Raw genomic sequence first — 12,673 nt, 5'->3', positions numbered from 1 at the left:
TTCCATGACACTGTGCTATACTGATGGTACCTTTCTAGCCAGTCCTTCTTTTGTGTCTTTGGGCTCCTCTTCCCGTCCTCTTAAGGCAAGTAATTCCACAAGGTGTAGCCCTGATTCTTTTCATTTGTTCAACAAATATTTATTGGGATCTACTATGTGCCCTAAACTATGCCAGACACTAAGGGAGAGAGTGATGAGCAAGACATGATCAGGAGCCTACGTTCTAGTAGAGGAGACAGATATTCATTTTAATTCAATTGCAATAAGTACTCTGAAGGAAAAGCAAACAGTGCTATGAGAGCATCTGTCAAGGGCCCTGATGTGGTCTGGAAGTTCAGGGGAGACATCCTTGAGAAAGTGACCATGTGGGCTTTCACTTAACACCAAGAGTAGCCTTTCCAATTCTAGGATGGCATGACTTCACAACTTTCACAAAGTAGCAACTTCACAAAGGTGCTTAGCTATTTCTATGAAACAGATCCCTGGGCTGAATCTCTAAGGAATCTTGCTGTAGGGGTCCTCTCTCCAATATTAGAAAAGGAGGTAAAATAAGTAATACAGAATCAAGAGATTTTTGAAAACTCTTTCATTTTGTTACTAAAGCAATTCTTATCACTGATCACAAACAAACAAGTTAGGTTTGAATTTAAAGAATTAGACCCAAATCAGAGCTCTTCCTCTGGGAGTGAACTGCAAGATGAGAGAGAGATTAAATGGTTTACTTGAATGGATGCAATGAATTCAAGCTGGAGAAGACCTAAGACAGGTTCAATTTCTTTGAATTCTTATCATCTTCTTCCCTTGCTCACAAATACACGTAACCAAATACTAGAAACATATATTTGCTGAAAGCTTTTCTGTAAAACATCTTGATCTGGTATATGTGCTTGGCAGAGAGATTAATTATATCTGTGTTTTTAAGCTGCTTCCTCTGAAATTAAGCTATTTTTTCCCCTCACATCTTAATGTTTTAATTAAAGATTGATTAATATTAAGAGGTGTCTCTCTCCAAAGATGCTGACTTGGTAGTTGCCATTGTATGGCAACAGAGGAAGGTAACATGGTCTATGCTATAAGCTAATTAGGCCAAGGACCCTGAGATCATTAAAGCTGATCTGCTAGGTAACTGAGTGTCTGGGGAAGTCACTGAGCTGGTAATGGCTTCTGGTTAATTCTGGTTAATGATTTGAAAATAATACTGATTTGTAGAGCACATAAGCCAAGGTCAAAATGGTCTCAGAGAAACTTGCTGGCTGTGGGATTCTGATATCAATGAATGAATAAATTAATTAATAACCATGTATATGTGTGTATGTGTACATACAGTATATTTAAAGCTGTGTTAAGGAGTCATGACCTAAACCTGCCTATGTATTGCTGGTATAGGGCTGGAAACGAGCTCTTCATTTGTTCCCCAGAAAAACTGCTCAGGAAGGCTCTTTGTCCATCCACCTGTTTCATTGCTGTCATCAAACTAATTTACTTTATCTTCATCATTTCCATTTTTTCAAGGAGAAAAAGAACTAATGTAATCTGGTGCTGGGTCTTAGATCAAATCTTCTGGGGAATGATCAAGCTGTAGGCACCAAGGGAATAACTTTTCTTATTAAAAAGATTTCATAATATTATAATTTGTGTGTCTGGATAAACTTCTTAAAAGAATATTATCATTTATTGAGCACTTAATATCTGCCTAGGGTTTTCATCTACATCACTTCATTTAATTCTCATAAAAACCCTAAAGGTAGGATTTACCACTGTTCACATTTTATAGTTGAAATAACTATACAGAGAGGTTAAGTAATTTCCCCCAAGGTCACTCAGCTAGTAAATGATAGAGCCAGAATTCAAAGTTGAATATTTCTGACTCAACCTCATATTCAATTTTTCTCACTACGCCAAGCTGAATGAAGTATGAAGATTCTTCTTGGTGTCAACTGGTTGAGTAAATGACAATGACTCTAATGTAATGGGTAAGTAACTACAAGACAGTATTTCAGAACCTGGCTTTCTTCAGGTGCATCTAAAGTAGTAAATTCCTTAGTTTTACTTTGTTCAGGCTAATACTGAAATGAAACTGTGTTCCTTTAACATATGCTAACTAGTAGAGAAGGAAGGGAGCCCAGAGGCAAGATGTAGAGGTGAGGAATCCAGGCTAGGATTAGAATTTCTCAGGACACACAAGGATTTACCTCAAGTGTTGCAGAACAGTCAGCATTTTGAATCCTACAGCTCACGTGGCGCATGAGAAATAAAGAGCATTCACTCAATCAGTCAAATATTCACTAATCTCCAACTATGCATATACCCATATGCTAACTACTTTGAGAGACACAAAAATGGATATATTAAGATGAGGGATGGGACAATGCATATAATCATTAAATGCCAAAATTAGGCAGTATATGATGAAGGCCAAATGAGTTACACATATTAAGTGATTTAAGAGAACGGGAGAAGTAGTGAGCTACCCTGGGGGGGAAGCGATCAAGAAGGTTTTGAGGAGATCAGGTATGAGTAGAAATCAAATAGGTAAAATGAATAAGGAGTGTTTGGGATAAGTGGATGGAGTGGATGGTCTATATAGGAAACAAGACTGGATAGACAGTAGGGATCAAAAATGTGGTTTCTAAGACTGGAGAAGCAAAAGAGTGGAGGCACAGATACAGACCAGTTTTGCAGGATGCCACCACTTAATCCATCAGATCGGATGGCTCCTGTATTGATCTGGGGGAAGGATAAGCACTCACAGAAAGAAGGGTGAATACAGACAGATGCTAAGGGAAAACCACCTTGGAGGCCCAAGTTTTAGAAGGCTACAACATAATTTATGTCTGTTTTTTCCGTGGGAACCATGTGCGTACACGCTAGCTGTCCAATCACACTAGTTCTCTGCATTCCTAACAGAGGATCTTTTGTTCCAAATGGCAAGGCTCAAAAGAGACAGAGTCTGATAAAATCACACTGAGGTCAGTACTCCCAGCTGGTGCAGGGCTGATGCCATTCCACAACACACCCTACAGGAAGCAGCTTGAGATACACAGCTGACTGATTTCCACAGCAGGAACCTTGTGGCAGGCAGGGTGGGGTGGGGACTGGTGGAGCATGGAGAGAATTCTTTAGCCACTGACTCAAATTAGTTCCCCAAGATCCTGACTTGATCCAACGGATCTGTACAAGTCGTTCTCAGAACCAACACTGTTTCTTAACTAAATTTTGAAAAAAGGGAGGAAAACCACGAAGCTTCCCCAGGCAATGGGACTATTTCATCAGTTAACTCTTACTTGTTATGGAATCTGAAAAGGGCAAAATATCAAAACCCCCTACATTTCTAGAAGTGGGCTGAATAACCCTTTATTGTAAGGGGCTATCCTGTGTATCATAGGAAATTTAGCAGCACCCACTAGATGCCAGTAGCAACCTCCCCAGTTGTGACAGTAAAAAATGTCTCTAGACATTGTCAAATGTCCTCCAAGGACCAAAACTGCTCCTCCCACCCCCATTGAGGGCCACTGGTCAAGCACGAGTTTTGGTGCCAAACAGATCTTTCCAATCCCGGCTCTAACATTTATTTGCTCTGTGCTTGAACAAGTTACTTTAACATCTTCAAATCTCAGTTTTCTTACCTGCAACTGGGATTTTAAATGTCTGATTTACGGGGGGCTTAGGATCGGAGATAATTTAGACTTAGGTCTCTCTTACTGTTCTTACCACTATATCACCACCACTGCAATTCTTTGTGCCTGTTTCTCCTACTGCACTGTTAACTAGAGACTATCTGAGACCCCAGCTCTCACCACAAGGACTGGCCCAGAGCAAGTGCTCAATAAGGATGGACTGAAAGGAATACAGAGTCCCTTCCTCCTAACCCCCAAAAAGTGATCCACGGACCACCACCTTGCAGCACTTATTCTCATCCCTGGGTGGCCAAAGTTCTGAAAGGTCCACATTTCAAATCACAGTACTGGTGGTAGGAAAATAGCTTGTGAAGGCCCAGGGGATAAGTGTTATCCCATTAATCTTCCACAGTCACTAACAGAGACTGGTATTTGAAAAGCACTCGGTAGTGGCACTGGCAAAGTAATAAGGAAGGTGGGGAGGGAGTACATTCTCCCCATAGCTAGGTTTTTCCAACCAGGACAGCTGAGACTTGGGAAGAGTCTGTCTGGCAGGAGACAGCCTTTTGGTGCAGTAATGCTTTGGTGCAGTGACCTGACCTGACCTGACTCCCTGTGGGACTGATTTTATTCCTGGTAAACCAACCACCTCTAACAACAAAATGCCCTTAAAAGCAACTCATCGTACTTCCTAGAGAATCACCACTTATAGCTCGTGTGCCAGCCAGCTAGCTGCAAAGTGCCCAGGACTAGGCTAAGGCTGAGACCACTTAACATGCATTCTAGATACAGCGAGAAACAGCCCCGTTCTGCCAGTCTGTGCTTATCTCAATCATGTCCACTAATCAAAACTCAACAATAAACACAAGTTCTGCACAGGATAAATTCTAGTTTTTCTGGACACACATGTTTCACATGACGATCAATCTTGGTTGCAAATGATACATGCTGACACTACATGTGAAGAATTTCAGTAAACTCAAAGAGAAACTCCTCACTCCTTCCTTCTGGTTGAGGATATATTCGCTTTTGCTTTAAAATCTTCCCTTTGCTATCAAAATTTCCAGACGGATTTTTGTGAAATCCATCAACACTTTCTTGACGCCCTTCCATTTGATTTTACTACCTTCACTGAGGCGTGAGGCTCCTTCAAGATGATGTAATGGCAACAATCTTGGGAATTTGCTTGTGGTGCTGATATTTAAAATATTAATGGCAAAACTTTAAAATGGGGCTGGAAAAAGTTCAACATGAAGCAAACTTAAGGGTATTAAAGGCTCCTTCACCTTCTCCCCACCCAGCTGCTACGGTGTGGGTGGAGAGGATTATTACAGAGCATTGGAATTCTTGTGGGGGGGGAGGGAGGTGCAGAGGGGGATGGTCACATAAGGGTTATAAATATCAGCAGCGAACTGTGAGCTCCTGGGCTGAGAACAGACTGTAGTCTCCCCTTAAAGGCACAGAGCAAGGAAGCTCCCTCAAGTATTTCCACAAAGGAAGTTCCTCTTCTCCATAGAAATGCTCCATCAGCTGAACACCTGCATCAACCACTCTACGCAAAAGAAACCGCAGCTGCCAGGAAAAGTGACTGAGATTTTTAAACCAAACACAGATCAGCACCAGCAAAAATAAAGAATCCAGGGCCCAGCCTAAGGGTGTTGCTAACTACACAGTCATAATCAGATTACCAGAAGGTAGCTTGCCACGTCAATATTTATCTTAACGAGCACCTTTTCCAACTGAGTCCTAAATTTCCCACATACAGGTGGCAATTTTCTCCTATCTAGGGCAATGGTTCTCAACTGAGGGAAAATTTTTCTTTCCAGGGGACATCTGGCAATGTCTAGAGGCATTTTTGGCTGTCACACTGGGGAAAGGTTGCTACTGGCATCTAGTGGGCAAAGATCAGGGGTGCTGCTACTCAACATCCTACAATGCACCGGACAGCTGCCCCCAACAAAGAATCATCCAGCCCAAAATATCAGGAGTGCTCAAGTTGAGAAACCCTGTTCTAGGGCATTCGTTTTACTTCCTTGGACCCCAGTAGTTCCTATTGGAGTAGCCTTGTTTAAGGAAGAAGGAAAAAACCAAGGCAGGCCAAGGGTCAGCACAAGGCAGTGCAGGCAGGGGTGGTGAGGGTCTACTCATCTTATCTTGACTGCTGTAAAGCTGGAGATACCTAAACCTCCGCTGACAGACAGGTCACACCAAGTGTGATTTCCTTTCTCTCCAAAGGCAGGTAGATAATGCTAACCTCACTTGCTTTCTTCTCTGGTAAATTTAACTGGCAAAGACGCAGATGAGCTGATACTGCCTTTGTAATTATTTGAAAGTAAGGAGTGACTATCTATCATTGTGCAAACTGGCAGTCTCTCAGCTCCATGGCAGGCCCTGTCCTCCAAGAGTTTTCACATGTGCTCACAGTGAAGCTTATGCTTGCGTTCCATGAGGCCCAAAAATCAGATGAACAGGTTTATGGGGCTTTCTTGTTCTGGCTTCATAGTAGGATAGAGGTCCCCAGACAGAAGCTGCAAGTGTATGCAGTCCCTGACCCTGGGCTCTACTCAGACTGAATCAGGACTGAGAACAGTCCTAAGAAAGCCTGCTGCCTTACCTGTAGCCCACCAAACCCCAAACCTCCACATGTCCTGACTGAGAGGCAGGTGTGGTTCCTGAGGGCGATGCAAGGGAGGGGCTGGTGTAAGACTCAGAATGATCTCAATTCTTGATTACAAAACCTACATAGGGAATTTCAAAATGAGGAAAGCTTCTTGTTATCATCAGACTTATAGATTTCTTCTCCAAATCTGGAGTCTTTCTCTTCCCTTCCTAGGAAGGTCACCCTGGGGGAATTCTTTGACTTAAGTTTCAGTGAAATAAAGGTCCCTCCTTTCTTGTTAGACTCTAGTTATATATATATATATATACAGTTCCTTTTCCTCACTAATCAGAGACTCTCTTGTTCAGGAAAACGGAATTTCCTGAAGAGATTAGCCAAAGTCTTTTCCTTCCAGTTTTCTGCAAACATGCTCAATATTCTCTTTCGTGATTTCTGGAATGGCTTCTTCCTTTCTACTTCCAACAGAGAGCAGAACCCAGTAAAGCGCCTAACTCAGGAGGTTTGAGGTTTTTGCCTGTTTAGTGGGAAAGGACTCTCTTCCATTCCCATCTGATAGGTCCTCACTGGCTGTCCAGATTCTATCAATTATTCAGAAGCAATCGAGGGAAAAGTCTTTCCTAGGAATAATGACTTTCAGTTTTTCACATTCATTTAAGAAGGAAATAACTTTTCCCAGAGGCTAACTGCCTTTCCTAGCATTTTTCAGCACTGTTGCACAGTCCCAAGTAAGCCTGGGGTTCTCCACAGACCTGACTCATTTGTCTATTCTGACCATCCCCAGTGGAGTCAGCTAGGTCAAAGCACAGCCCACGTTTCCGTCTCACAGATTCATACCCTCTTCTCTACAGCAGATTCTGTGCTGAGAGCGTGATCCCATCGTAAAAAGACAAGAGTTGAAAACTTAAAGCGAACACTGTTTTTTTTAATACTTACCTTCATCTCTGTTTTTTCTTATTAAAAACAATTTGAATCTGAAAGCAGAGTCACACTGTATGCATCTGGTCTGCTGCTGGTGTGAGGGGAAGATTAATCTATCGCTGGACTACTCAGCACATTAACCCAGGAACTCAACGCTCAGATCATGAAAATGACTCAGTCCTCAGAATGGGTCCAAAAAGACCTTCCCTTGGCTCAGCCTCTAGGGAACTGTGAACTGACACACAGAGCTTTTCCCTTCTCATTGTTTTCACTTCCCATGAGCTCAGCGTGAGCTAAGCCAGTACTGTATTCCTCCCCTCCTGCCTGAAAACCTTTGCTGGGAAGAGGCAAAAACTCTTCCCAAAGCCCTTGACTTTACAAGGTGGACCTGTGGAACCAGGCTTCTGATTTGCACCCCCAGCTGGAGGAGGGTACACACGGGCACCCAACTTCACCACCCTCCTTCTCGCACTCATCTTCTCATCTTGCCTTGTCACCACCAGTTGCCTGCAGATAAACACACTGGCCCCAGCCGCCATATCCACAGTATTGGTGGTGGGAGGCTTCTTCTTAGAAAGCAGCAAAACAAGTCTGTTATCCCAAGCAACTAAGCAGCTACTGAACCCTGAGTGCTGCTGGGCTACATACTAGGATACAAATAAAATACGGGAATGTCCAATAATTTCTCAAAAGCTTTCAGCAGCGTCAAAATTCAGAATGCCTCTAGAAACCAAGGACTAAATGAAAAGGAAACAATCGCTTGTCCTCAAATCCAAACACTATATATGCCTGCCTGTGGATTCTTTTTTATATCCTAGGTCATATTTAATGCAATTTTAACAGGCTTGTTTAGTTTGTTTTCTAGCTCACTGAAGATCAGAAGGAAGGGACAGACTGCTCAAGGCAGACTCAGTGACAGCAGTGAAAAGTAACAGCAGTGAGAAATAATACCTGATATCAGGGTAATGGGGGAAAAGGCAGAAACTACATCCCCCCATGTATACATACACATACACATACATCCAACCCAACCAGTACAGCAATTAGAGGCCCTGAACAAGGACTTCAATACAGAACTCAAACTGCACGGTAATTTAAGAACATTTAGTACAAAGCAGCCTCACCATAGTAGAGAACAGTATAATCTGTTTAGTAATGTTAACCTGCACTCATAAAAACTTACACACAATATAATGTTTAGGAAATTAGGCAAATAAAAGTTAAAATAATTCCATATAAACCAGAATCTAGTTTGATAAAACTATTTTGGTGCCTCAAGGGATAAGCTTCAATTTTCTAAAAAACTCATTTAGTTGGTTAGACAGTTGATTCTAAGTAACCCAGATCCAAGTAAATCAGATAAATGAAGCATGCCTGTAGCAGAGCCTCTGCTTTTGAGGGGCTTACAGTGGAAGAGGGAAGAGAAGCCCACGTGGTGAAGCAGGAAAGGCCACCCAGCCACTGGATTAGGTGTGGGCGTTTCCCAGAGGATAACATGTGGGCTCATGGCTTTGAACCTTCTCTACCTACCCCTTCCTCCCCCGGTGCCTCAAGAATCCCAAATACGACGACTTGTGTTGCTCCACATTGCACTGTAAGGGGGTCTTCAGCCAATGCCTCACCTTAGTGTGCTAAACATCCCCCAAGCTAGAGGGCCCTTGTGAAACAGCCACCTTTCTGCATCTGGGTCCTGTCTACAAATTTGTGATCTTTTTCGGGACCACGTGGCTCTGACCTGGCGTCAACACCACCTTTCCATCCATGTTTTTAACAGAAAGAATCCTAACAGGCAGGGGCTCTGAGAGAACAAATTAACTCTGATGGCAGTGTTACTGTGTAAATAGGAACAATCACCACTGGTGATGGAAGTAAGGTATCCTTTCCAAATCTACCCCAGGCACCAAGAAGGAAAGAGCAAGCAAACAGGCCTCCAGCAGGGAAGCGAGGCGCTTTTAGGTAAGTCTTGGGGTGAAAGGCTCATGCAGTGAGAGCCAAGACCCAGCAGACAGCCCTGGGTTCCAAACCCAAACCTGGCAAATTTGCGCTTTTGAGTCAACTCCTCTCATCTTCCCGGTTGTTTTAATATAGACTCACAAAACCTCAGGACTGGAAATTCTGACTCAGGCAAAGAATCAAAATATTTTTGCAGTTAAGGCAGTGCTTCTCAAACTCTCATACGAGCAGAGAACTTGTGCTCTTTAGGAGTCTAAGGTGTAGTCTTAAGCACTACTTGCTACAAGTGGAAAATTTCTTTGAAGTGTCATGTTTCGTCTTAATAATTCATGAGAATTTTTCATTTTATCTCATAATACATCAATAATTTTCCCTCAAAATCTGTGAAAAAATCCACACTTTAGCAAGATGAGCCCATGTTTATCTTATGGATTCTCACACCTCGATACGAAAAACAGGGCCCTCAACAAACATTCACTACTGTTACAAAATTGGTTAATTTGAAATCTCAAGAAATCATAGGAGAAGATTCTTAGAGTAAGAAATAAGGTTTGGACATTTCTTTCCATACCCTTAATTGGTTATAAACATTAAAATAAATTACAATAGAAAAATGTTTAAACCAGTTGCCCACAAGTCCAAGAGACTGTCTAGTCTCCAAACTGTGTGCTATGGTGGTGATGGAAGTGAGAATAATGAAACCAGGGACAGAAGTTAAGATGTGTACTCAATCGGTCTCCAAGTTACAAGAAAAGAAATACACATATTAGACAGAAAAAGATTAAAAACCAAGGGTAAGACTTACTTTAAAATCTGCTAATTGTTGGTTGATGACATCCACCTCGGTCCCCACTACCCACTGGAGCGCCTCTCCCTCCTCTGCCGCTGTGGTCATGTCACTGAGTGCTTTCAGCTTCCGATAGAAGTCCTCGACCCGGCCCAGGGTCAGCTCCAGCTGCTCCTGCCGAGCTTTACTCCTCTCCATCAGTTTGCCACACTGTTTGCTCAGGGCTTCTAGCTCCCTCTTGAGTCCTAACAAGTCCAGAGTCCCTTCTTCCTCCAGCATTTGTCGGCACTCTGCTTCAGAGGCTTCTATGTCTAACTTGAGGGCTTGGATTTTGTTAAGGAACAGCCGTACATCCTCGATCTGGGACTGGAGGCTATCAGTGTCTCTGCCGATAGCACCCATGCCATCGAGCTCATCGTCAAGGTCTGCCAGCTGAGAAAACATTTCTCGGACTCGGCAGTGAAACTGGCCAATGCCCTCCAGCTTGTTTTCCATTGCCATGCAACCACTGTTCACTCTTTGCTTCACTTCTAGGAACTCCTGCTGGGTGACCTCAGCTTGACGCAGAAGTTGGGAAGCATCAGATCCGTCCGGGGCATCTTCTACCAGGCCCCGAGTGAAGTTCCTCAGATAGTCCACCTGTGGCTCCAGGGTCTGCAGCACTTCCTGTTGGGCTCTTAGCTTCTCCAGGTTCTTGTTGCTGCAGGCTTGAGAGCCAAGAGCATCAAAGATCTCAAGTTGGTGTTTGGCCCCTTCAACTTTCTTTTCAATATTCTTAAAGCTTTCCTGGAACTCCTTGAGCCTCTGAGTCATTTCTTCAAGGGACCCTGTTTTGGCCTGTAGCTCTTCTGTAATGGAATCCATGTTCTGGTTGATCCCAGCCTTCTCATCCCGGATATCATCCTCATCCGTTTCTGAAGAGTTGATCAGAATGTCAGCAGCACTGTTCAGGATTTCTAGCAGGGAGCGGCGCTTTTCCACCTCACTCAGCATAGCCTTTGATCTCAGGAGGTTGGACTCCAGCTGCACTGGATCCAGAGTGACCTGCAAGTCAGACACCTTGACCTTACAATCTTCTATCCATGGCACGAGATCTTCCACGTGCCACTGATATTTCTGAGCTTTCTGCAGACAGTCCTTGAGCCTGGACTGTCTGTCTGCAGTTTTTTTACTAAGCTCTTCCCAATGGCTTTTGAGCTCAAAGAGCTGGTTTTGTAAAGTTTTCTTCTCTTCTCCAGGAGGTACAGAAAGAAGCAGAGATTCTCCTTCTGCCACAATCACCTCATAGGAACCACTGTGTTGGTTAAGGTTCTTCTGAAACTCTTCATTCTCCTGTAGCTGAGACTGCAGCCGCTCTAATTTTGCAGAAATTGGGCGGTTTTTTGCTTGCTGGCTTTGTTTGTCATCCAACCAGGTTCTCAGCTCATCAAACATCTGCTGGAACTGCTGGGTGCTGGCAAGAGCTGCCTGGAGTCTGTTCATGCGATCGGCTGAAATGAGAAAATCAAATTTAAATCGTCAAGTCTGAACATGGCATTTAAAATGTTTGCTGAGAGCACACGGTCTAATCTTAGGAAAAGGAGGAAACTAATGCTAATTGAGGGTCTACCATAAAGGAAGCACATAGCTAGGCTCTTTCATATACTATATCCTATTTAACCCTCACATCAACCTTGTAAGGTGATCTGAGTAACAGAAGTAAACTTTTAACTTCTAAGCTGGTAAAAAGCCATAAATGTTTCTAGAAAAAGAGGCAATAAATTAATGACAAATTTTTTCTTGTATAAGGCCATCCTAAAAAGTCTAGAACATGTTCTAATTTTGTATATATGGTATATGTGTGTGTGCGTACACATACAGTATGAAGAAAATAAGTGAGTATCAGTGAAATTATGTGTGTAACTCCACCTATAAGTACCTCTACGAATCTCTACCTGCTGGCTAGACTTATATTAGTGTTCTCATCTCTTAGATTATGGTGTGTAAAGCTTCACATATTGCTAGTGCCCAATCAATGTGTAATGACCACGGCAGTCCTCACTGTAGGTGGACAAAGGGATAGAGTAACACTATTCTGAGTCCAAAAGCTACTTAAGGGTCGTCCTAGATTCTTGGGACCACTAATCCACTCCTCCTTTTGGCTTGCCACTAATAATGGCAGCAGTGTATTCCTCACCTGCAAGGTCTTCTAAACCTTGGAGAGGCAGGGCAACAGTCTCCAAACGCTTCTTCAGTTCATCCTTGAGGTACTGCTCTCCAATGAGCACTGAAAGTTCATCGCAGAGTGTCTGCGCCTCCTTAATCTTGTGGTCTAACTGCTCCACGTCAGATCGAATCTCACTGGTCTCCTCCAACTGCTGCTTCACAGCCTCAGGTTGGGTGCTGATGGCCGACTGGCCACTCAGTCGCTGTCTGACTGCCTTCACTTTCTCTGACAAGTCCTGGAGCAGTTCCTGGTACTGGGTGCTTCTGACAATAGCTTGGTCAATTTGGCTGGAACGGGAATTAAGTTTGTCAGTCAGCTCAATCCACTTCTGACTGACGCTCTGGAGCTCCTTCTGTACTTGGCTGGTGGAAGGAGAGACATCTCCAGGGCCTGTTAGGATGCCCTGAGCTGCCTCGTTCAGCTGCTCATGCTGTTGCCTACGTGCTTCAAATTCCTTCAGCATAAACTGTAATAGAAATGACACCAAGATGTTTAGAGAGAAAAGACAGATCTAAAAACACTGTCGAAACAAAAACTGACTTTGGATTGTGCCAAGCAGTGCCAACTCCTTT

General features: G+C 43.3%; 1 protein-coding gene across 14 annotated transcripts in view; it reads right to left on the bottom strand.

Moving 5' to 3' along the window:
- The window catches only part of MACF1 (microtubule actin crosslinking factor 1), a 333,257-nt gene that overhangs the window by 72,228 nt on the left and 248,356 nt on the right, over nucleotides 1-12,673 (bottom strand). For all 14 annotated transcript variants that reach the window (XM_059919504.1, XM_059919530.1, XM_059919491.1 and 11 more), the window contains 2 exons: nucleotides 12,072-12,567; nucleotides 9,914-11,385 (listed from right to left, as the gene is read on the bottom strand). In XM_059919504.1, coding sequence (XP_059775487.1) covers nucleotides 9,914-11,385; nucleotides 12,072-12,567 — 1,968 coding nt within the window. The remainder of the gene's footprint in view (nucleotides 1-9,913; nucleotides 11,386-12,071; nucleotides 12,568-12,673) is intronic.

Source organism: Balaenoptera ricei, chromosome 1 (assembly GCF_028023285.1).
Source record: "Balaenoptera ricei isolate mBalRic1 chromosome 1, mBalRic1.hap2, whole genome shotgun sequence".
NCBI classification, from domain to species: Eukaryota; Metazoa; Chordata; class Mammalia; order Artiodactyla; family Balaenopteridae; genus Balaenoptera; species Balaenoptera ricei.
Note: the sequence above shows the minus strand (reverse complement) of the source record. Positions and strands in the feature narration are given on the sequence as shown.